Source organism: Cheilinus undulatus, linkage group 2, assembly GCF_018320785.1.
Source record: "Cheilinus undulatus linkage group 2, ASM1832078v1, whole genome shotgun sequence".
NCBI classification, from domain to species: domain Eukaryota; kingdom Metazoa; phylum Chordata; class Actinopteri; order Labriformes; family Labridae; genus Cheilinus; species Cheilinus undulatus.
This window is the reverse complement of record NC_054866.1, coordinates 43,231,137-43,257,504: the sequence shown is the minus strand read 5'-3', so window position 1 is coordinate 43,257,504 and position 26,368 is coordinate 43,231,137. Positions and strand designations below refer to the sequence as shown.

Below are 26,368 nucleotides of genomic sequence, written 5' to 3'. Positions count from 1 at the left end.
GGAAAGTATCTTCAGAATAAAACTTGATTTGGCTATAGTTTTACTTTTGAGGGGCACTGAAGGCCTATAACTCCACCACGTCTAGACGAAATAACATTAACGCAAGTTACAACTTACAATAAAAAGAAATTACGATGTTTGTATTTTTTTCAATTTATTGAAATGTGTAATATGTACACATAGTATATAAATACTGTACTTAATTTGCAAATTTGGGGATAATTTTTCTGGGATATTTTAAATATATTGTAGATTTAGATTACTACGAAAACATTTTGGTATTTTAAGAAAACTTCCATTTAAGTAAAAATAATTTAAAAAGGCCTGTGAGGTTGAAAACGACCATGTTTCAGTGCAATCATTCACTATACAGTGGGAGTACTTAATAGTATTCTTTGTTCTCTTTTGTGGTCTTAAGAAGTCACTACAAGCTCCGATATTTATTCTAATTATTAATAATGTTAATTATAAATAATACCAATCTTGGATGGTAAACATTGTACATTTAAACTCAGAGTGAACGATGTTGTCGTTCAGATGGTGGCCACAAAGGGGCAGTATTGCACCATTAACATTGACTTGATTTAAAGCTATCACTTGGAACTTAACAGTCCTTGGGTGTAAAAATCCAAATATGTTACCTTTAATTTACTGATAATACATTTATAAAATGACATGACAAATACAGGACTTTCAGTGTTATTATTTAATGTTATACAGAGTCATTTCAGGGATTATTTTGTACACATAAAGGAAAAGAAGCACATATCCCAATATCATTTCCTTTGTATTTCCCATATTGCGTTGACAAAAACATGAAAAAGAATTAAAATAAGTCACATCTGTTAAATCTAAGGTAAAAGGCAAAACAAAGAGCTCGTCAGTTGTACAAAGAGATTACTGCAAGTAAATGTATCAAAGCAAAGTGCCAGGATTTCTACATGACTGTACAACAAAAGATAAAATGTTACAATAAAAATAAGTGTGCAGTAAATGGCATTGTGCAACACAGTACATTACAGTTATGGCAATTATAAAGTTAGACACTACAAATTAAATCAAAACATGCTGGACAATCAAAACTTTCACAATAAGAGTATATGAAAAACAGGTCATATACGAAACTACATGACATACCTCTTCAGACAAATTAGAAGTGACATAGTTTCATGGCTAAGCAGTAACAACAAAGGCTGAAAGGTTCACGTCTATGGATAGAAAATAAACAGCTGACGGTCAAAAACAAGGAGTCGTCTGATGAAACCGTTTATCATTTCTACTGATACCTCTTCAGCTTCTTCATACTAAATAAACCAACTAATTACACCGCAGGAATGTTGGCGTCACACAATACTGTTTCAATGTAGTGTTCACACTTCTGTTTCAGTTAACGTTATCTGACATTTAACATATTTTAGCAGCAAGAAAAATGTTTCCAATGGGAACAAATCATTCACAGTTTGAATTAACAGGTGCAAAAAAACTACACAGAAACGAGTTTATGAAAGTTATTTTGGACATCTGAAATTATCAGAACAAGAGAAACTAGTGATTGTGCAACAGATTTTGGACAATCCCACAATTTCCACAAGGCCGTGTCCACGCCACGCTTTGCTCTGATAGCAGGCACCCTAAACCACAGCTCAGAGCAGGGTGATCACAAGATCATACAGGAGTAAAGACATAAAAACATGTTGATTTGCCTTAAGGGGCTTGGTTTCCAGTTTATTTGTTTGCTGTTTTGTCATAATACTGTTATAGTGAACAGATAAATGATCAACAGTATTTTATTTTGAAATTGACAAGATGTCCTGTGCATTCCCTGACATGTCTTCCTGCATGGGTAGCAGGGGTGGAAAGTAACTAATTACATTAACTCAAACTACTGTAATGGAGTAGTGTTTTTGGGGTACTTGTACTATCTTAAGTATATTTTGAGACCAGTACTTTTACCTCTACTTAAGCAAGTTATAACCAGACTACTTTTACTTGAGTAAAATACCCTTGTACTCTTTCCACCTCAGCAGGATATAGTAAGAGAATAGTTCTACATCACATCAGTGAACAGCTGTTATTTTACTTTATCATAAAGGCGTGACTTTACCTGAAAAACCTGGCTGGAAATTAATATTCTCATGTTGTTATTGCCAATAAGGAAAGATCATATTTTACTGTAAAACTCCTCAGTAGCTACTTAAGCTGGGCAATAAATGGAAATTCAGATTAAATCGCATTATGTCCTACTGCAATTTTCAAATTGCTTAAGTTTTAATTTCTTTGAATTGAAATGTGTCAAAAAAAAGTTTTGGACCATTTCTTGCAGAGATGATACGCTCTAAACATCAGGTAAAGATTAAAGCATCAATTTAATATTGAATAGTTTGCAAAAAAATCCTGCTTTTCTTATTTTAGTACATGTTTTATTTATCAAAAATGAGAACGACATAAAAATACTCATAATTGTTCAGCACTACAAGGCTTTATGTGAAGCAAATCAGTAAATTTACCACTGAGGTGAAGATACTTAAAAATATGTTGTACTAGGGCTGTTAAAAGATTTTTAAAATCACGATTAATCTCAGAATTTCTGTAGTTAGTCATGATTAATCACACCCTTTTTGTTGAATTATAAAATTAGGCTATTTTGCATTGTAAACTGTTTTCTTATCAGTTTGGATTTTTCTGCTTTCTTAAATTAAGGGTAATTGACTTCCTGTTTGGATACAGACCTACTTTAGAAGTGGATCAAAATTTTGAACATGTACTCAGCCATGGAAAAAGGACCTCACTATAGATTGAAAATGAAATAAGAGCTCAATAAAAAGGTGCAGATGACTTCTGACTTGTCCACTGAGGCTGCAGGGAGACTCTGATTCAGCCTTAACCAAAGTGTGTTGAAAGGTACAATAAAACATGCGTTTAATCACGATTAAAAATGGTAGACTTTAATTAATCACGAGTAACGTGATTAATCTTGACAGCCCTAATTTGTACTGATTTATGCATCCGGTTATGTCATCCTAACATATATGCCCAGCCTTCAGGACTGAACAGATTATGTTTAATCTTTCTAATATTGTGTTGGTTATAATGTAAAATTATTATTGCTTATGTTTGTTGAAAAAATACTGAACATGAGGAGCTTGGAAAAGAATCACATCAAATCAGAAATGCAATATTGGAAAAAAAAATTGCAATTAGATCATTTTCCCAGATTGCTCAGCCTTAGTAACTACTCAGTACTTAAAGTAAACTTTAAATTAAAAACATACTTACTCTCTTACTCACTTTTACTTGAGTAGATTTATAGACTAATACTTTTACTTCTGTTTAAGTATTATCTAAAGTAGTTGTACTTGAGTACCATAGTTGTGTACTTTTTCCACCCCTGGTGGTTGAATCTGCGCTGTGCAGACTGCGCACTTGCCACAGTCTCTGCTGAAATGAGACCCAGAATGCATCTTGAGATCGAGCTGCGTGCTGTGGAAACTCAAAAAGTGACTAAGAGGGAGCAATTTGCTCTGTAGTGCGCTGCGTGGATGGAAAGTGGCATGAACAGACTTTGAGGAAATAAGGAATTCATTTGCAAAACTTTTTTGCAAACCGATCAGATTTTTTTCTCAAAAACCTACTTTATGTAAACATAGTTATCATTTACTGATAACCTCCAATGATCATGACACCTGATGTGGAATCTGTAACAAAATACCTGGTTGACCTTTTACTCACATAACACTGCTGGTGAACATTGGTTTTTAATGAAAACAAATTAAAAAAGCAATTTCACCATGAAGATGATGAAATGGAGCCCTACTCTGATTCCTGGATACAATTTTCAAACATACTTGTTGAATTAAGGAGAGATTTCTCCATGATGACAGAATCTTAAAATGCTTGTCCTGGAGATCAAAAGTAAAGTTGACTAACTCCCTTATACAGCTTTAAAAAAAGGCATGGATCTAGAAATGAAGGACTAAAAGTGGCTTTCTGCCATCTTTGAAGGACGGAGGCATAGTGGCTCAGCCATCTGCCCTCTTCAGTCAATGGCTACTGAGTTACCACAAGGCTGAACTCTGTTTAATTGGTGCTGCAGCAAGTCAAATAACTGATGGTTTTACCCTCACCGGGCATCGGGGCAGTGTCATTGTTATCCAGCTTGTTCTGCTTGGCCTCTCTGATGAGTTCGCAGGCCAGGTCGAGGAAAAGTTTCTCCACGTTGTCGGACTCTTTGGCTGAGGTCTCCAGGTACAGCATGCTCTGAGCCTCGGCGAAGTCTTCGGCTCTCTGTCTGAGAACCTCCCTCTTCTCTGCCAGATCGATTTTATTACCTAAAACACAAACATTTGTTGAAACTGTTGCTTCACACGCTACAACAGACTGAACATTTGTGGGTGTAGTAAGGACAAATGGAGGAGTGCATGCATGAGTGGGATGGATGTAAACAAAGAGTCTTTGAGATTTTTATTTGCAGGAAAAAGTCCTTCTTTAAAAATTGTACAATAAAATGCTTTTAAAAGACAACACCGGCTTTGTCTTTTCTTAATCTGCCTGTCCAAACTGTATCAGATATAATCTTGTTTTTTTCACACTCACATTAAACGGAACCTGGAAAACAAGGCTGGTTACAGTCAAATGTGGTGCACGCTATTATTCACAGCTCTTCTCACAATGAACAATGAGCCTCATGATAAAACGGAGCCACCAGTTATTAAAGTAAAGCTTCTTACCGACTAATATAGTCACCACCTGGTTGTTGGCATACTGCTCGATCTCCCTCAGCCACTCTGGAAGGCACCTGAAGGAGTCCTCACAGGTAATGTCATACGTAAGAATGAGGGCGTTGGCACTGCGGTAATAACTCTGAGTAATAGAGCGAAATCTCTCCTGTCCAGCTGTGTCCCATATCTGCAGCTGGAAAGCACAAACACATCTGAAATAAGCAGTTTGACATCCAAAAATATCACCAAACAAAAAGCCATCTGCTGCAGATTCCAAGGACAGTTGAATTCTGCTTACCTTGACCTTCTCCCCTTTGATTTCCACTGTTTTAATCATGAAGTCCACTCCGATGGTCGCACCTTGTCCAGGAGGGAAAAGGCCCTTAAAACAAAAAAAAGGACTGTTACTATAATTATTTCCTAAAACTCTGTGATTCATGACCAACACACAGAAAATAAAATGCATTCAGACCTGAGTAAAGCGCCGGACCAGACATGTCTTCCCCACTCCAGCATTTCCTATCAGAACTATTTTGAACAGGTAGTCATAATCTTCCATGCTCATGCTAAACTGTAAAAATAACAGAAAAAAAGAAATAGGTGATATGGAACTGCATCAAGAAGAAAGAACTGCATTTGATTAAAAATGTCTTCAGCTAGTGTTGATAGTACCGCCACATTGTCAGCATCACAGCTGACATTCACCTGATTACGATCTAATTCAAATTCTCCTCATATACAGTACACCTGAGCTTTGATTTAGCTCTTTAGAATAAATACACTGACGGCATCAGAAACTATATGTTTATAAGAAATGCACAGTTTTTGATAGCTATTGAAGCTGAACAATAAAATGGAACGTTATGTTAGCACAGTATTACTTTTCACAATTACCACAAAGGTCTGAAGCAGGGTCAATTTAGTCAACTAAAATATGACTAAAAATGTGTGTAAACGTTTTTTTTTTCATCAGGAATACAGGACAGCAATCAACAAAATAAAACTACATCTTTGATAATGAAAACTCTGATAAAAAGCAAGTTGAGTTTTTGTCACCTAGACAGAGAAAAATTAAAATGGTAATTCAAACATTCAAAATCCAAGATGCAAGCATACAAGGTAAGTCAGTATTTTTTTTCTCAATGTAAATTAAGTTAAATATTGATATTGCATTAATATAAGGTTGTTTTTTTTAACATTTAAATTCATCGTCTATATACAGATAATGTGCAGATGTCTTTGTTTAAAGAGTATTGTATACCTCTGTATGCTGCACACTTATGGACAAAGTATGCAGAGGCTGCAAGTAGCCTATTATGATACACTGAGGTTATAACAGAAGAGACCAGGATGGTGCAGTGCAGCTGAAATGTTTGTAACTGCAGGATTTAATACTCAACCAGCTGTATTAAGAAATCTTGTATATAAATTTGCCTGCCGACTTGACTCCACTAGGAACCAAATCATTATGGCTCTGCCTGACATCTGATACAGTACTGTTAGATTCATGTCACTGTGATGGAAACACTGGTACAGATGCCTTTTTAAGTGTACACCAATGTTTATACTGTATTGTGTATAGCAAATTTAAATTATGAACTTTAAAGGGGACATATTATGAAAAAAAAAACTTCTTCAGGCCTTTCTAACAAAACATGTGTCCCTGGACCTCAAGTACCAGAAAAATCCCACTCCCCTTTCTCCACTTTTCAGAAAATGTGTGCTGAAACAAGCTGTTCTCAGATTTTCCCCTCATGATGTCATGTGTCATTGGAAGAAAGTTCCGCCCTACTCTCCTGAGGACTCCAGGAGGAGCAGGAGAGCCAAGAAGGGTCTAGCTGCAGCTGCAGCCACTACAAACCACGCTCCGTACAAACCACGCTCCGTACAAAACACGCCCCATCAATCCATACAATAAATTTATTCTAACCCTAACCAGTGGAATTTAAATGCTAAACGTAACCCCAGGAAGCAAATTAATTTAAATACACACTTAAGAACTTAAATCTAATGACTTTTTATTGCCGTATAAAAATGTATTATTCTTTGCAAAAAAGTACTGTCAAAAATTAATTTTTATTTTTATTGTTTAAATCTTACCAAAAGACCTATGTATGAACAATTTCATGTTTTTTGGTTGTTTTTTTTTTTTTTTTTTTTTTGTTAACTTGATTACATCTAATTTATCAACTTCAGAGCGGACAGAGCCTCACACCACCCTGAAATCTCTGAAACTCCCCAAGGGGGTTCCAAACCCCAGTGTGGGGATCAATCATCTGGACTGAAATTTCAAAAATAAAAATGATTAATACATTACTAAAACTGATGGACATTTTCATCTGAAGACATAGAATACAACTACATTTTAAAAACTGCCTAAATTAGTACTGAATTAGAAGAAAACACTGTATTCCTGCTCAGCATGTGTACATTTTAAACATTTCATGCCATTTTCATACAGTTGAAAAAACTCAAGCTAACTACAGCCACACTCAGAGTAAGTTTTGATGATTTTGTGGTAAAATCAAAGTTGGGTTTTCTGTCACTTCACTAGCTTTAAAATTGCACAGAGCATTAGTAGAATCAGTAAGCTCCACTATAAATCCAGTTGCTCAAAGAACAAGTCTAATAAGCATATTTTGGCTTATGGTATTCATCAGGATCATCCTTTTTCTAGTAAAATAACACTTGATTTATTTTGGATTGATAAGAAACATGTTACAAAAAGCTATGGCTAAAGCTGATGATGAATATCAAATATTAATTTAATTATCATGTCTTATCATTACAAAATCAAAAACAGTATTTCTCATCAAATCATTTATCATATTTTGCAGGTCTCACAGACAAACAGACTTAAAGTTCATACTGTTTTAATTCTATGATTCAGAGATCCAAATGTTATTTGCCCATATTTAAGCACAGAGAAACCAATTCACTGCAATTGTTTGGAATAACTTCCTGTTTTTTGATATCACAATACATGTAGCAGAAATAAAAGATACTGGAAAGTCAGGGTTTTTTCAGTACTGTTCAGCAGCCAGTAGCTATTTAGTTAAAGGAAAATAAATATGAATTTCATGTGATGTTGAAGTTACAACTCCACATAAGATTTAAAACTCATATTTTAAGAAAATGTTTTAGTCCTCCAGGCAGCACTGAAGTCTGCACTTGAGCAAAACTTGAGCTCTGACAACAATAAAAACAGTGAGACAGTAAATGTTAAATTCCTCTTCTTTTTCATTAGACAGGAGAACAGTGAGAGCTTTCTATTATTTTGGCTTAGTGCAGTTTTAAGGGGCCGTGCATCCCTGTACAGAGATAATGGAACCATAGAGAGTCGGCACAGTCAGAATAATAAATCCTGCGAAATTAAACACAGAGCTCATGTTTCTCTTGCGTATAGTGTTAGTGCCCAGAGCAGCAGTATTTTATGACATGCATGTTTAATACGGATCTTTGTTATAATCTTAGCCGTAATTTTAGTAATCTCTGCAGACCCGTTACATCTGCTCCGGTATCAGCTCTGTGACTGAGGCCTCTGCATGCCAAAAACTGAATAACTCCAACCTTATTTTGCAGATCAATCTGTTGCTTCAAGACGACGCTTATCTTTGAATCACATCCTTGATACAATGAGCCATGCTGAATGGATTAATTCAACTGGAATCGATTGAACAGAAATAAATTTTTCACTGTGTCGCATTTCCTTCTTCGTCTTTATCATATCTTTAAATAAAAGCTAACATTATTATGTGCCTTACATATTTTAACCAGGGGTTTTGGGACGTTTCTTTTTATTAACGCGTCCAATCAGCCTGAGTTGAAGCCATTAGGGCGAAGCTAGCAACAGTAGCAACTAGCAGCTACCGTGTGACTCTGGCCATTTTGCCTCTTTCTGCAGATGCAAGAGGGAAAGAAGAGTGAGACTTACGCAACGACACTGGAAATAGTTTGCACTTACCAAAAACACGGGGATATCCCCGGACTTACAACCACTCGGTATGCATAGGTCACCTCATCAAACAGGCAAAGCCACCGCTGGGCAGGGCATAATTCCTCTGACTGTGTATCCTCAGCAGCAGCAGCAGCAGCAGGCTGTCTGAGAGAGGAGGAGGAGGAGGAAGAGGACTGCTTTCAATGATGTCATCAGCTGCCATGCAAAGTAACTCACCCCATTAACTCATTAAGATGTAACTTCAGAATTTAAGAGGCACTGACATCAGTAACCAGACTGTTAATGACCAGGAAGGTAGCTGCTAAATTAGCCTGCAATATTGTACAGTGACATATAGCAAAAGTATTTAATGAGGTGTGTTCATTAATTCCTAAACTTTTTCTGTAGGGGTCCCTTTGGCTTATGAAAGTAGTTTCAGACCCCCTACCCATCCATTCACGGCAAGGATACACCGATAACCACAGAACAGCCTCTTCTATGGAGGTCCATTTCTGCCACAAAGAAAAATATGAAAGTAAGGCAATTCTAAAAAATAATGATAAAATAAAATCTTTAATCGATGTAATGAGATATCAAGTCATGAGATAAAGACTCGAAATTATAAGATAGTTAGCTATAATTGTGATAAATCAAGATAAAGTAAGTCATAAATATGGGATGGTATGTCAAAAATATGAGACAGTCACAATTATATTAAAGGTCAAAATAATGAGTTGTGTGTCAAATTAAAAATCCAAAATAATTAGAGCATCATAATAATGAGATAAAAGATCAAAATTATAAGTAGGTGTGAGACAAGGTTATCAAACTAGGGCAAAATTAGGAGAAAGCCATAATTATGAAGAAAAAAGTGGAAATTATGGGATAGTAAAGATTTCAAACAATCAAATAAAAAAAGTCAAAATAATGAAAAGTAAGTTATAATTATCAGATAAAAAGCCAAAGTTATGAGATAGCCACGATTATGAGATGAAAATTTGAAATTATGAAAAAATCGTAATCTACCCATAAACTCATGATTATAATTTTTTTAGAAATTAGACTTTTTAATATTATGATTTTGACTACATTCTCATAATTCTGAATTATTATCTCACAATTTTGATTGACTATGTCTTAATCGACTTTTTATCTCAATTATGACCCCGTTATTTATTATATTTCATAATTGACTTTTTATCTCATTAAGACTTTTTATCTCTCATTTACTTTTTGTCATAAATTTGTTGTACTCTCTCAAATTTCACGTTTTATATCAAAATTCTGACTACCTAATAATTTTGATTTTTATTTCATATTTGACTTGTGTCTTTATTTTGACTTTTAATCTCATAATTTAGACTTACATCATCACTTTTCCTTTCAATCTCATAATTTTAATCTACTTGACTTTTTAGGATTTTTTTTTTTTTAAGTATGACTAACTTTCATAAAAAAAAATTTCTTTTATAAGTGGTGGAAATGGGCTTCCAAATATTTTCCACGGCAGGGTGTGGCAAAAGTGCTGCTTCCTTTATGAAAGATTAGTAGTTGTAAACGAATGCATACATTCATTTTTATACTCAACTGGTCCTCTCACAAAAATTAAGCATACCTTTGCCTTACTTTTTTAAATTTTTCGTTAATTATTTAGAGAGACAAAATACATTTTGTCTCTTTAATTAATTGATAACTAGAGTTGTGCTCTATGAATGTGATTTTTTTTAAAATAAATAGAGCCTGACAATAGCACGGAGTTTTCGCCCTGTACATGTTAAAACCATTTTATTTTTCACGACAATATGATTTGTTTTACTCAGAAAATCAAAAGTAAGTAAAATCAACGCGTAATATGGAGTTTTAAACGCAGCCGTTGTTTACCAGGAAACAAAGAAAGGCGGAACTGAAGCAGTTTTCATTAGTTTACCAGGGGACGCTTCTTTCGGTGACACAAACGCCCTTGGCTTCCTACGAGAGGTGATTGCAGGGAAGTACGCATAGATAGCAGGGAGGTCACTACTGTTTCTGCATTGAAGGGTGATTTTTCTCGCCATGGGGTTCATACCAGACGAGGGAAAGGCTCTCCCTCCTCCGGGAATCGTTAACAGGAACTCGCTGTGGCTGGCAGGTGTCGGTTGGTGCACCGCGCTGCTTCATAATGCCATGAACCACAGGCCGCCGCTAAAATCAGGTTAGCATGTTTTCCAGTTGGCCTTCAGACTGTTTCCTGTCTACATGTTAACACTGTCGACTGACATGTCTTTAACATCTATTTCTACAGTACTTATCCCGTCTTTGTGCGTTTAGAAATTATTGGTTACTGTGTTGATGAGGCTGTGTGGTCCCTCCAGCCTGTGGATAAGATACAGTCAATCAAACACTACAAACACAAAGATATTCAGTTTAGAGAGCAGTTTAACTTGTCAAGTGGATAAGGGTGGTATTATAAAAACTCTGCCTAATAAAGGTTAAGATGATAACTAACCAGGTACTACAGTATGACAAACAACAGACCATAACAACAAAGACTGCATCAATCAACAAGTCAGCAGCTTTTAGTAGAAAACACATTTTCATAAGCCTGTGATCCCTAGTTCTAGTTTTAAAATATTCCAAACTAGTCCAGTGTTTAAGCTTAGAATGATCCTGTCTATTAAGACGACAGAGCAAAAACATTAAAAGACGAATGAATCCATGAGGATGAAGGTTACAGCTTCAAACTGTTTTCGCAGGGATGCACAATATTATCAGTATGATATCGGTATCAACAGATATTAACTTAAAAAGTAAATTATAGTACCAGCAGATATGAAAATACCTATCGCTATATATACTACTGATATTTGGCAATAAAAGATTCCAATATCAGCTGTAAATATTGGCCGTTGGAACATGTAAGCCAGTAAAGTTTTAGGTTTGACCAACAGACCTACTTCAGCTGAAGTTTGTTCATCATCATTCTTTCTACTTTAAGGTGTGTTTTAAAGAATTAAGTTTTAGGTCTACACTAAATTGAAATATTGGTATCAATATCAGAGTCAGCTAAAATTACTTTGTAAATATTGGCATATCAGATATTGGCAGAAATCCAATATCGTGCATCCCTAGTTCTTAAAGTCAGCAGACCATAAAGATCAGAAGGGAATTCATGTAAAATGGCCAGTAAAGAAAAATAATGTTTAAGGAATAACAACCAACTTTCTCATACAAAATGCAGTGATGGGTGTGAGAACCCAGACCAGGGACAAATCAAAAGGCAGCATGTTAAGGGTTGGCAAATGTTGGTTTGTTAGGACCAATATGGATACTGATTATTGGTGCACGTGACTGATAACGACACCTTTGAATGAACTGATTTTGGCTGATTGTTGATATATAAAATGCTGATACGGATCATTGGCTAAATGCCAGTACTGTCAATACTACCCCAATACTGAGTTCAACATTTTTAGAAAGGATGAGGTAGAATGCATGTAGATAATATCACCACATTTTGATTCTTTTAAAAACTAGACGATAGATGGTTAGCACTGTGGATAGCATTATTGATTATAAGAACACAAACCCAAGATCTGCAAATATGCAAGCTCCTGGTTGGAACCATGCTGGTAATACTACATTTTTATAAAGCAAATTGATATGGCATATGATAGTGCTATAAAAATTTTACTGGCATTAGAGGGCCTAACGAAGAAGGGATATTAGACATTCTTCTTTCCTCTACTGTCTCAAAAATGTAGTGATCAGTCATAAAGATGAAACTAACAGGTATTTACTCTGGTAATGTTTTGTCGACAGACACACTACACTGTGTAATAAAGTATCAGCTTAATTAAACACACCCTATGATGTGTCTCACACTTTTATACCAAGATACCGTTTATTAGCAATATATTATTTGATTATTAGTAGTATCAAAAAAGTGCAGAAGCTCCAAAAGACTTGATCTGTTTCACAAGACCACTGCATAAGAGAGGAACCAACACTGGCAACATTTGGTTCATGTGGTCTCAAACAAGTATCAGGGCTCTTAAGCCCTGCAAGTTTCTTACCAAAACTTGAAATTATGGTATGTTGACAACATTAGTATATGCTTGTGATTTCACACTTAGCTGTTTTATTCTATCTTGAGCAGATATGATCTATTATTCTTGAGTCTTGTCTCCACTTTAATGTTGGAACACATTTCATTTCCAAAAAGCTAAATAAAGATGAAATGGCTGAATGGCTCATTAGTGAACAATTTCCTTCTCTTATTAATAAAGTATAAACATCTAGTGTGTAGTTCCATAAAAGCAAATAAAAAAATATTGTCCGCAAAATGACAAGTACAAATAATAGAGCTGTCATATTTTTCTCAAATCACATGGGTAATTATACAATGTGTCCTGTTTTTTTTTTTCTTCCAGGTCTCCATCGACAGTTCCTGCTGACAACGATCGGTTGGTTCATTGGCTACCATGTCACAAAGAAAGAAAATTACATGTATGCCAAACTTGATCGAGATATGTATGAATATATCAGGCTGCATCCGGGCGAGTTTGCAGAAAAAGGTGAGTGAATTGTTGCTGTAACGGCAGAAGAAACAAGCTGTCTAGGGCTGTCATGACACCAGAATTTTAAACTTTGATATGATTCTATTGAAAATCAAACAACAACAAAAGAAACAGAAATTTTATTTTTTTAAAATTTGATATCAAAACAGTATGCATCGTCAAAAATGCTTGCAACAATAGACACAAGGACCCAAAAATACCACAATCTTTAAGTATAATGTTGAATGTCTCCAAATATTCTCAACAATGTCAATGTACAGAGTGGAATAGACAGTGATTACTAGCTCACTCTCTGAGCTGTCTATGAAATTTTATCTGACATTAATGATGGATTTTAACTCAGAGTTTTGGTATGATTAGCCATCAGGTAGATTTTATTTTCATTTTAGGAAAACATTTGCTTTAAGCAAGATTTGATCAAGCCTTTTATTGGTTACTTACTTTACAAAAGCATCCAGTCCTATTTCTTGAGGCAGATTTTAATATTTGTTCTTCTAAGCACATTTTAATATTTGAATATCTATGTGTTCTCCATCAAAACTGCACATGATAACATGTAATTTTTATCTTTCACAAGCATAACAAGCCCAAATGTTAGAATTTGTTCATTTTGAGGGTACCATTTCTATGCTGAGTAACTCATGATATGATCTCACTGTGTTTTATGATAAATAAATGTTTAAAGACTTCCTGATTTTTTAAAACATGGTGGCTAATTTACATAATCAAATAACTTCTCGCTTTGTCTCTTTTATCAAACCAGAAAAGAAGACCTTTGCAGAGATTGTCGAACCTTTCCATCCTGTGCGTTAAATGTCAGCAGCTGGCTGCAGAGAGAGGAAGATGGACATCATTTGCAGACTACCCTCCTAAGTCATCTTTTTGTCAAATATTTCCGTCATTTATTGTGTGAAATACAGCTATGTAAATAAAATAAATCCAAATTCAAAATTTTCCTGCTGAATTTTTCCTCACATTTAAACAAGTAAACAGGTTTCTTTGCAAGATCACTGTGAAGTGTTTTGGACCGACATAAATGAAGGTTAAAACACTTCTCTTTTGTAGAAACATAATTCTGGAACCAGTCATTTTTAAATGAAATGAGACTTTGAGAATCAGTTTTGGCAGTGCACGTTTATTCTTCATTCTTAGTTGTAAGAGTTACCACATTTTAAGACATTTGAGATGTTGCAGAAGACTTTGTTACATGTACAGCTTTATAACAGCAGAGATTTTTCTTGATATCCAAATGTCCTTTTGTGCGTTTAACTTGAGACTCCAATAATGTCCATGTATTTCTCTGTAAGGCTCTGAGTCTTCTTGGTGAGATCTGTCATCACAGAAAACAGTCCTCTCAGGTGAAAGCGAAAGAGAGCTTCAGGGTCTGTGTCCAAGAGAGGCTCTGGCGTCTTATTGAGTGCCACATGTTTCTTGGGCTTGTGGTCATCCATGGAAAACAAGCCACTCTCCACTGTGTTTCTTACAGCCTTGAGCAACAGGTAGTTGTCATACAAGTCTCTGCAGGACTCCTCCGCTGCATCACAATCACAAACCTCATCAGATGGCACGTCTCGCAGCAGACTCGGCAGGAGAATGGTCTGCTCCATGTCGCTGACGGCCGAGCTGTACTGTCTCAGGGCCAGGAGGAGGCTGTTTTTGTTGAATCTGGCCTCGGCGGACTGCATTGTTCCAGCTGGATGTGGAGGGCGGATCTTGTGCTGTGGTGACTGACAGTAGGCAGCAGCATGCAGAGCAGGGGCATGCGAGCAGATGCTGGTGAATTTATACGATGAGTACAGGTGGGTTGATCAGTGCCCTTACGTCACTGTAACATCCGATATGTTTAGGAACGCTCTGAGTGCTATTTGGAGTCAAACCCTTATCTTTATTTGATTTACACAACCTGCAGTTTCTGCATGGTCATAATAATGTCTGACTGGTTTGCACCACGATGAACCTCTGTTCAATCATTAGCCACACAGACTTTAATGTTAGAGTGACCTCAGTATAAAGAATAGCGTGGGTTGATATTAAGTTAAAAAACAGCTAAGGGATGTGAAATTTCAACCACCCAAGACCTTCAAACATTTGTTTAAAGTCCAGCTAAATGGTGTGTAGATTTACAGGGCATCAGCTCTTCTCTCCTGTTTGCAGACTTTGCAGAAACAAGAGGAACCTGGATTATAAATTTGACGGGGAAATGAATGATCATGGTTCTTATATAAGCATAAAACCGGCTGCCACACTGGATCGATGGGTGGCCTGAGAGGGTAAAATGTTAGATCTGGTTCATCCCGGCTAATCACAGGGTTCTCTCATGTGTGTGACAAGCTCTGGTATTTTCTGCACAAATAAAACTGAAGACTCTGCAGATAATCTGTGCCTTGGCAGAGAAGCTAAGAAGAGGAGCCAAGTTGCACAGTCTGTGTCAAAAGACAAAGATGACTGAATTAAGTTGGGTGCAGGAATGAATTTATCAGAGTAAAATGAGGATTAAAGCCTTATTGTTATTTTGGAGACCATGTATTGGAGTCAATTTTCCATTTCATATCAAAATCCAGACTGAAAAGTTAAATTTGAAGGCTACTATAGTTACAACCCTGCATCCTTTACAACAGAAAATGGTTTCTTTCAGCAAGCTCTCTTGAACCAGAAGGTGATGACTGCATTAAGTATATTAAAGGCCAATCAAAAATACCCCTGACTTTATCTGTGTAACTTTCATGTCATGTATAGGTTTGTTGTACAAAGAAACATGCCATCTGTGGATTGTACTGTCTTTGATCTACAAGTGCTTTCAGGAACTATTCAGACCCCCTTCACTCTTCACTTTTCTTATGTTGCAGCCTGATACTACAGTAAAAAAAAAAAAAAAAAAAGAACAGTGTTATTCTCATTTACTCAGTACCCCATCATGACAAAGTGAAAACAGACTTTTGGATTTTTTGCAAATTAATTGAAAATGAAAAACCGTAATATCACATTTGCATAAGCATTCAGACCCTTTACAAAAACCCTTGAGTTTCACCCAGGTTCCTCCCATTTCTCCCTCTCTCTTCTGAGATGTCTCTACATTTTGATTGGAGTCTACCTGTGGTAGATTAAATTGAATGGACGTGATTTGGAAAGGCTCACACCTCTCTATACAAGGCCTCACAGCTGACAATTTATATAAGAGTAAAAACCAAGCCATGAGGTCAAAGGAACTGCCTACAGAGCTCATACAGGATTGTTGCAAGGCCCAGGCTACAAAAAATGCTGCGACGCCAAAGGTTCCCAAGAGCACAGTTGCCTCCATAATTCTCAAATGGAAGAAGTTTGGCACAACCAGGACTCTTCCAAGAGTGGGTTTCCTGGCCAAACTGAGCAATCAGGGGAGAAGGGCCTTAGTAAGTGAGGTGACCAACAACCTGATGGTCACTCTGACTAAGATCCTGGGATCCTGTGTGGAGATAGGACGAAGTTCCAGAAGGACAACCATCACTGCAGCCCTCCACTGATCTAGGCTTGGCAGAGTGGCAGAGTGGCTAGAGGGAGGCCTATCCTCATTGCAAAACGCATGAAAGCCCACCAAGAGTTTGCAAAATACTCCATGTGAAAGCCAAGCGGGCAACAATCCTGTCTCTGAGCTCTGCAGGCAGTTGCTTTGACCTCATTGCTTGGTTTTTACTCTGATATACATTGTTAGCTGTGAGGCTTTCTATAGAGAGGTGTGAGGCTTTCCAAATCATGTCCATTCATTTTAATTTACCACCTACATTAATTAAGTAAATGTGAATGTTCACTTTTTTATTTTGAATAAATTTGCAAAAATAGTAAAAAATTTGTTTTCACTTTTTCATGATGGGGTACTGAGAGTAGATTAATGAGAACAAAAATGAAAGTTTTTGGCTGTAGCATCAGGCAACGAAGAGGTTACTGTAATGTGAAATGAGGTGAGAATAATCAAGAGATGTGGGGAAAAGAACAATGCAGCCAAAGGACATTGCTATTTAGAATGCATTGGACAAAAATGGCAACGTACAGGTGAACATGTTTTTCAATTTTCTCTGAAATGTCGAAACCAAGCGTTTCTTTATACAGCATACAAGAAGACACTGCTGAATGGTGCAGGGTTTCTTCATGTATGAACTGTTCTGCTCACAAGAGGGCACCCTTGAGCTCTCACAGTGGCCATACTGTAGGTCTGAAGCATGCATGTTGCGTGACCCACTATAGTAAAGCCCTCTATGCTGTATGTGATATAATGGTTTATGAATAACTCTACTAATCCTGATAGTTTAGCCCCAGCTCAACTATTTTTTACCTTCCTTTGCAAAAAGATTAGTCCAACATAAAGAACCTGCTGAGTTACTTATAGCAGTACAATCTAAAAATAACACAGAAATCTATTATAATGACAAACAAATTAAAGAAAAACTTAAATGTTTTTATTAAAAAAACAAACATTTGCATTAAATTCAAAGGCAACTTTGTAACCTCAATTATTGTGACATACAGTGAAACATTTTTTGTCCAGATTTTGTACTCCCGCTCACTACTTAGCAATTAATTTTACTGCTCAGCTTTTTAAAAGTAATCCTGTATGTTTTTCATGGAGATTACAAGGGCAACAGCACAACACACGAAAAACGTCTACTTATTGTAACAATGTTAATGGCAGAGGAGGTTACCAACATGCTCAAGTTTTGTCAGAAATTGAGAGTTTTGCGGCATTCTTCTTAAGGAATTAGCATGAAATTGTTCATTCAATCATCTGACATGTTTCCAGCTGCCAAAAGACAAACCTGGAGCAGTTCAAAGTGCTCTGGCCAGAAGTAACTCATCCTGCTTTTCCCATTGTCCTTGACAGCTCTGCCAAACAACAGTCCCAATCAAATTTCCTGCTCAGTAAGCTCTTAATTCAATAAATCAAAGTGATTTATCCACCTTCCTGCGCAATCAACTCAGAGCCTGATGGGATCCTGAAAGCGACCTGACCTCCCTTCGCTCTGATCGCATCACCTGTTGATTTGACAATTAAAGAGCCAGGAAGTGAGAGCACAAGCAGAGGGAATAAGACGTCTTCTTTGCTTCCCTCATACAGAAAGGCCATATCTGCATGGGACTGCTCGGTTGGTTCAGCTCAGTCTGTGCAGTTTGACATGTGACTGAGCTCTTCATCAGTCAAGCATATAAAGTCCATTCTTTCCCCAACCACGCTGCCTTCTGAAATCCACCAAAGATGATTTCGATTGTCCACAAAGTCCCACTTTGTTTATTAAGGGCCTTCCACTTTCTTTGGTTGCTGTCCTCTGATGATGATTTCTAGGACGTTGGTGAGGTCCATCATCTTAGCGAGCATGTCCATGATGTCTGGGTGATCCCTGGCCCCGCTGATGAACTCCTCCAATGTCAGCTCACCTGGAGAGACAATCAGGAAAGAAGAAATAGCACCTGTTACTATTTAAAAACAGCCCCATTTTTGATAACCTTGACTGAAACACTCCTTACCTTCACCGTTGACATCGATCTTCTCGTATACAACAGTCACAATCTCTTCTGGAGGGATGTCATAACTTCTAGTGATATCTTGAATAGCCTGAAAGAAGTTTACACATTTAACTCAGAGTTAAATGGACATTCTGCTGCTAAATGAAGATCTTGTGATTTACATGCAAACCATGATCTTTAACAGGTAAAATATTTACAGAATCTACTTTAATAGTGAAAGTCTTAGCACCTAGAGGTTATGATATAATGTCGACAAGGTGGAATGGTGTCATGTAATCTATGGGGTGATTATAGTATGCCTTCTTTCGTGTGTGAAAAAGGTTATAAGCAAGGCCAATTATAGACCTTTGGTTAGGTAAGACGACCCCTGGATTATAAGTCATGTATGGGTCACGACCAGGTAAACCCCCATCTACTCATTCAGAGCAGCTAAGCTATGTAGTCCAGGACAGTGAGCTGCTCAGCTCCTCTTCTACAGTAATGACACACATAAGGAACTCTGACTTTACCTTGAATATAGTCTCCATTTCCTCCTTATCGATTTTCCCATTTCCATCTTGATCAAAGAGCTTGAAGTACCACTTTAGCTTCTGGTTGATTTCTCCTTTCAGTAGTAAACTTATGCCTGCAATGTATTCAACAAAGTCTATGTAGCCGTCCTGCAAAAAAAGGCATGAAAGATGCACTTAGTGGAAGTGATACAAAGACTTTTCTGGCCTGTCAACACCTTAAATTGCCTTTAACATGCATTAAATTTGAGCATTTTATCATTTTCTGCAAGGGATGCAGGAGCAGAGTAATTCCAGGGTAACAATGATCACATATTTTTGATGCACAATTGCTGACTTTTCATTTTAGGTTTTGTGAAAGAGTTAAAGACTCACATAGCAAACAAGGGTTTAACCTCACTTGATCCCTGTTAAAATGCCACAGATCTCTGTAATCTCCACAGTCCTTTAAATGATACCCTCTCGATAGTAAACAATTTGAAACAATGCTGCTCCTTCTAGTACAACAGAAATGATCTGAAGGTTTCCTTTGAGCATCAGGAATATAAGCAGCTTCCTCATCAGTTTGAAAAATACCAGACTTTTCAGGCTAGAATTAAATATCTTCTCTGCAAAATCTTACCCCATCCATGTCAAAGGTGAAGAAGACTTGGTCAACGTAGCTGTGTGCCTCCTCTGTCATACCGTTCATTTCCAGCATGGTTTTCAGCTCAAAGAGCGTGATGAGCCCTGACGGAGACTCTCGCATAAATTTGGTGTACCAGTGGTGCATATCCTCCTCCAAGATGTCATCCAGGCTGGAGCAGTGGGAGCCCATTGTTCCTTCAAAGGAATGATTTTGTCCAAAATCCTGCAGCAAGCCAGCAGTAAGGATGAGGTAAAGGAGGACAGTGTCCGTACGGATCAGCAGCAGCACTGAAGTCTGGCTGAAACCTCATGCGACGACAGCCTTAATCTTTAAGTCGTGGGACAGCCAAAAGGAGCGATAACCCCTTAATGGGATAAGTGCAGAAGTCTTCCTAGAAGCTCAGGGCATTGCATGCTGAATGACTGAAGCCCACTACAATCATAAAGCATGCAATCATGGCGTCAAGTTTACATAAATACAAGGTTTAATCCAAAAGTTGCCTATCCAGATCTGCCATATAATAAAGGGGCAGTGTTACATTTTTCTCCATATTTCTTTTTTTACTATTAGAGCACTCTTTCCATTGATATATATGTTTTCCTCTCACTGCTATAACAGGACCAATTTGGAGAGATCCACCCCAATCCCAGAACTTAATGCATGAACATAAATAATCTAAAAAAGTGACCATCTCTTATAGCTTTTCACCATTTCTTTCAGTGAGTTATGACACTAAGGGAACACACAGGGAATTATCCGAGGGAACTCCTCTGCAACCCCCCTTATCCTCTTTACACACATGAAGTAACCAAGAGATATTTCTGACCTACAAACATATATAAAGCCTCTTATGAAATATTACATAAAAGTTATTAATAACAGTGATCCTTATAGATGTACAAAGAGAGTTTACACTAAAATATATCAAAGGATCAAACATTTCTGTGTATTCTTAAGAAGCAAAACAATCAGTTTTTCAGAATTTGTATGATAATAAAAGTCTCTCAAATTTAAAATTTACCTTGTAAGTTTAAGTTTAAGTCGTATTTTTTAATGTCTTTTCAAAGATATACAGATAAAACAAAGGCAAAATGAAAATGATCAAAAATGCCATCATGTTGACTAAATAACACTTAACATGCTTGCTTTACTCTATGCTGGAGAGGGCTTATAGGTAGTAATTTTGCAACAGCATAACACTGGGCTTGTGTAGGTTCTCAGTGATGAATGGTGCATTCAGAGAGTATGCCAGACCCCCACTTCCCTGGATCTTTGCTGCGATGGCTCTACACCTTGTTAAATTAAATTGATTGGACATGATTTAGAAAAGCACATCTCTTTCTATTGAAGGCCACACAGCTGACAATGCATAGAAGAGCAAAACTAATCCATGAGGTCAAAGGAAGCCCCTGCAGAGCCCAGAGACAGGATTGTTGACTGGTATAGATCTGGATCTGGAAGAGGCTACAAAAAGTTCTGCTGCACCCAAAGTTCCCAAGAGCACAGTGGGCTCCATAATTCTTAAATGAAAGAAGTTTGGCACAACCAGGACTCTTCCAAGCGCGGGTTGCCTGGCCATACTGAGCAATCAGGGGAGAAGGGCATTAGTAAGACAGGTGACCAAGAGCCTGATGGTCACTCTTACTGAGCTCCAGGGATCCCGTATGGAGATGGGACGAAGTTCCAGAAGACAAATAAAAGCCTGCTTGGAGCTTGCAATAAAGCTGGCTTGGCTTTCACATGGAATGAAAATCAAGGTGCAGTGATTACCTCAGTAGAAGTTTTAGCACAAGCAGCAACCTCCAGTCCTGAAAAATGAAGCCAATGCAGAAGTGCAAAAAATTGCAATACCGCGAGTGTCCACTTCAGGCTGGCTGCAGGAACACCGAAAGTCCCATCTGCACACATGTTAAACAGCCGGTTTTGACACACAAAATAAACTGGTTGAAAGCCTGGTTCAAAACACCAAACGTGTCTCATTAGCTAGTGTCTTACTGTGCGCCCACTGTACGGGGGGTGAATTTTTTGTACCACAATCGTTTGGATTATATTTACGATGAAAGCTGATTGGTGCGTCTCATTTGATTGACAGATAGCTCGGCAGGCAGAGGCACCGTTTCTGTCAACCAGAACGCTAGCTAGCAGGCTGACAGGAAGTCGCGCTTAGTGGGCGTGCCACTAGGTTGATCCAAAGTTTGGTTGAGATCGCGATTTCAATATGGAAGCCTCCTTGGATTGGGCTTCAAGTGCTGTTTGAGTCCGCCTATTGTAAGCAGACGACTGACGCCACACAGGGTTTGTCCAGTTCTTTTAGTCTATGCTTTAGCATAGAGCCAGTTTTACTAGAGCTGGATCACGATTCTGTATGAAATAAAGAAGAAAAAAAAAGATTCAACACCAAAAGCTTATCATGATGTAAAAGATGTTTCTGCTCTTCTGCCTACATGCTTTGGCATGAGTTTGAGGGTCACAGGGGGAAAGGGTTAGAGCTATTGTGAGAGTGCTTGTATACAATGGCTGCTAGTGGTGTGATTACCTGACAACATTCCTCAGGGGTTAAAACACTGGAACAACCATGTATGTAAACAGTAACAGTGCAATTATTTTCAAGTCTAAGTGACTTTAAAAGACTAATGACATGGAAAACAATTTGCACGTATATAAATAAGCTTTGCATATTTTTCTCTATATTTAGTATTTTTCATCAAAATATGAGTGATTTAAAAAAACCATAAACTATTTTGTAAATCAATAAATGTTACTGGGAAAATACAACTTAATACAATTTAAAACCATTACTATACTATACTATTTAAATCAACTATACTATTACTATAATCATGACTTTTAATGCAGACATAGTCTGCCATTCAGTCATTTACATGTATGAGTTAATTAACCATTTTCAAGATTACTTCATTTTGTTTATATAGTACATATGTACTTCTCGGTGCATGAATTAAAAATCTTAATTTCAATCAATAAATGAAAATGAAGTGCTATTATTCACATAGTTGTTTGTGTTATCATGCCCATGGCTGTACTCTTACTATAGGATTATGATTTTTCAAGACTGTACATTTTTTATGAGTTCAAGGTTCAAGGTTCTTTATAAGTGCCCAAAAGGGTAAATTTGTTGTGCAGAGAGGAGTTCAGCATCTGAGAGACAAAAAAACAATGATTCACAATTCAAGACACAATCCACAAAATACATTAAAAGCTGACATTAAAATGCCAAAACAAACATTGAAGATTAAAACCAAAATCGTGCTCTAGACGACATCCATTCTAAAATAATACTCCAAAAGTGCTAAAGCACTTTGAAAGGCTCCCTAAAATAATACATACTCCATTCCAGTTAAAGTGCATCATCTTGTGCTTGAGTTGGTCCACTATAAACATGTCACTTTTACCACAAAAGGAAAACAGATTTAGTTATGTTATCATGAATTCTTATTTCTTACCTCAGCCACTGTTTGTAGCAAAAACGATGTCGGTTATGATTTAATCCGTTCATTATCAGCATGTTTTGTTCTATAATGCTTTGGCACAATAACGCCCAAGACCGGAGGGCATACGCGAGCGAGAAAGATACAAACAGCATAATGTATCAGCAAGAATGCAGACACACAAACAACGGGCCATTAGTCATAATATGAGCTGCTCTGTGTAATTTTCAGGTCTATCTCTTAAGTTTATTGAATCCTCCGCAGTCTGCTGTCTCGTGTGTCCAAGCCTCCGCTGGTTTAACTCACATTAGAGAATCTAAACAATGACACCCTGAGCCCTCAGCATCTCTGCTCTCCACAGAATAACGTTTACTATGGTTACAACAGCATCGCCACCACAACGGCGACGTATCACAATAACTGTAAAACAATACAAAAAATAACGAATTCTGTCCTCAACAAATATGCCATTTTCAGCCGGACACACTGATTAGATTTTTTTCTGAGTGCATGTTACCGCCACTAACTTACATAACTTTGTGGTGGCCGTAACTATCACCTTTGAAAACATAGTAATGGACAGCAGCTCTTTAGTCCGGGTGGGAGTGCTGTCTTGCTGCTGGTGGCGAATAGTTGCTAGCTCCCTCGAGAATACCTTATGTCATCGCTTCTCATCTCATCTAGTTTCATCCATCAGTGTCCAGCATCTTTCTCATCTAAGCCCTTAATCAACTATTTGAACATCTTTGCCATGGTTTAATGAACGTTTTCCTATTTAAGCCGAGCTAACATGCTAACACAGCAAGTTACCTCACCTCAAGCACCGTCAAGACCCGCCCACATCCCCTCTGAAATGCTGTTAACATTGGTTAGGTCAAGAGGGGTTGGTGAACCCTAACTCGAACATGAACCACAAACACAACAAATTCCTACAGAGCCCGGGAGGTGACATGAACATGTTTATTTTTAATGCGCGTGCGCGATTTAGTATCTTGCGCATTGTAGTATCTGGCGTGCGCGTTTTTTTGTATCTCCTGTGCACGATTTCTCACTATCTCACGTGCTCGTTTTATTCATATCTTGTCGAAACGATTTCTCTGTATCTCTCATGTGCATTTTACGTAATACGTATAGACTATTTCGCATGCAAGAGATACTAAGAAAATGCGCACACCAGATTCTAAATCACGCGCGTATAAAAAAAAAACATAAAATCTATGACACACCATGCTTTATTTTACAGCATAGCACTTCCTAATAACGAAGCGATACTTTTTGTCTGGTTTATCAGTAACTACAAAACACCTGAAGTACATAGTGTAGAACGTTTGGGGTTCTTAGCATTAACATTTGCATTTTAATGGCGCTTCTTCTGAAAGAGAACTTTTGCTGTTGTCCGTCAGCGTGTATTTACGTAGTCATTGAAAACAGCTATAGAAAGGCGTTCTACCACTCTACATTTCCATTCCTCCCTCTGAATTATTTGATGGGCCTTTCTGATAGTAAGGGGTTGGGTGATTGCTCCCTATAGGTGTCAAGTAATGCATAGCTTATAGTTTGCCCTCAGGTAATACATAAATGTATTTTTATTCTGTCAAGACAACATATGTCAACAATGTATAGCATTCGATTCATGCATATCCAGAAATAAAGTTCATGCATATCCAGAAAATATGTCCTTATCTCATTCATTTAACAGAAGATATGAGGGGGATGCATTTTTCTGCAGGGCTGATTTCAGAGCTGCCGACATTTGCATCCCCTATTCTTTGGGGCCAGCATGAGTGCTACATGTATTTAATTCACATGGTTCAGTTGACAGCAACTTATAATTCACACAGCATCATTTGATCCCAGAGTGTTCAGTACAGGAAATATGTGGAGGGGGTGCTGATTTTGGAGCTGCCGAGATTTGCATCCCCTTTTCATTTCCGGATAACAGCTTGCGCTATGTAGTTGTGTAATAACAGTTTTTCAGGTTAGTTAATGAAATGTTAACAGTAGAAACGAAATATGCTGTAATACAGATACGCTTTCATATTTAGATTTTTATTTGATAGAACTTCATTGTCAAAGTCTGCCATTTGTAACAACAGCTCCATGTACAACATACAGTATTAATTAAAGAATAGATTCAAAAATAGACATTTGACACAAATTTTTTAAAGCACTTGATTATTCACAGGCAGTGGCAGTTGGCCATATTGACAATAATGTGAGGCCTAACCGCCTATGAGGCCTTCAGTGCTCTTGGATCTGGGATAAGCTTTGTATTCAATTTTAGGATTGTCTGGTTTACAACAGAGGGCTTTATCCTGATCTTATTAAAACATCAGATAATAGGTCTGACTATTGTCAAAGTGAAAACAGGTTTCTACAAAGTAATACCAGTTAAATAAAAATATGTAAGGTAAAATACTTGACTGCATGGATATTAGCCCACTTTACTCATTAGAGATCCAGCCAATTGGTGCTACTAGTCTCTGAGTGCAGTGAATGTGTCTGAAGTGACTGTAGCTTAATGACACCTGTGTCTGGAAAGTCGAGTCACTGGTTAACCAGGATTCTTGGCTAACATTACATCATGAAGAAAAAAGAACACTCCAAGCAACTAAGAAAAAAGGCTACTGAAGTAAAAGTCAGGGGATGAATATAAGAAATTTTCCAAGGCACTGAACATCCTCCAGACATTACCTAGTAGAAATCTATTTTCTCTTCTTTTTTGTTTTTTTTTTTTTCAAAAGAGCCAAATTAATTTGACCATGGTTGATATATACAATCAATAAAGGGCTAAAGCTTCCAATGTGATGAATACTTTTATAGGTACTGTATATTAAGGCATCTGCATGCAAGGACTCATGCTTATTCCGTGTTCTTATTCTCTGAAAATAACTAGATGTAATCTGCCCAAAAAACAGGTTGTCCTCTTTTCTAATAGTTTTGATAAACTATTCTTGGGATTTTAATTTTTGATAAAAAGAATGCCTTCAGTTTCAACAGGATCTTTGCATTAAGGACAAAACTGAAGCCCTGATAATAACATAAAGATGCATATGAAAGTGCTTTATAATTAATCTA

General features: G+C 37.2%; 4 protein-coding genes across 4 annotated transcripts; 1 reads left to right on the top strand and 3 right to left on the bottom strand.

Annotated features, from left to right (window-relative positions):
* Nucleotides 1–705: 705 nt before the first annotated feature.
* rab30 (RAB30, member RAS oncogene family) lies at nt 706–8,817 on the bottom strand. The gene is made up of 5 exons (XM_041810697.1): nt 8,683–8,817; nt 5,191–5,289; nt 5,017–5,100; nt 4,728–4,911; nt 706–4,328 (listed from the first exon to the last, which is right to left on the bottom strand). The coding sequence occupies exons 2-5, from the start codon at nt 5,281–5,283 to the stop codon at nt 4,078–4,080; spliced, it is 612 nt and encodes a 203-aa protein (XP_041666631.1). The 5' UTR covers nt 5,284–5,289; nt 8,683–8,817; the 3' UTR covers nt 706–4,077.
* Nucleotides 8,818–10,601: 1,784 nt separating this feature from the next.
* ndufc2 (NADH:ubiquinone oxidoreductase subunit C2) lies at nt 10,602–14,162 on the top strand. Its single transcript, XM_041808129.1, has 3 exons — nt 10,602–10,846; nt 13,065–13,208; nt 13,975–14,162. The coding sequence occupies exons 1-3, from the start codon at nt 10,708–10,710 to the stop codon at nt 14,022–14,024; spliced, it is 333 nt and encodes a 110-aa protein (XP_041664063.1). The 5' UTR covers nt 10,602–10,707; the 3' UTR covers nt 14,025–14,162.
* Nucleotides 14,163–14,326: 164 nt separating this feature from the next.
* On the bottom strand, nt 14,327–14,954 carry LOC121523297 (thyroid hormone responsive). The gene has a single exon (XM_041808117.1). It carries the CDS (start codon nt 14,894–14,896, stop codon nt 14,477–14,479), a length of 420 nt encoding a protein of 139 aa, XP_041664051.1. The 5' UTR covers nt 14,897–14,954; the 3' UTR covers nt 14,327–14,476.
* Nucleotides 14,955–18,471: 3,517 nt separating this feature from the next.
* Nucleotides 18,472–20,030, bottom strand: guca1c (guanylate cyclase activator 1C). The gene is made up of 4 exons (XM_041798457.1): nt 19,836–20,030; nt 19,214–19,363; nt 18,705–18,792; nt 18,472–18,614 (listed from the first exon to the last, which is right to left on the bottom strand). Exons 1-4 carry the CDS (start codon nt 20,028–20,030, stop codon nt 18,472–18,474), a joined length of 576 nt encoding a protein of 191 aa, XP_041654391.1.
* Nucleotides 20,031–26,368: the final 6,338 nt, after the last annotated feature.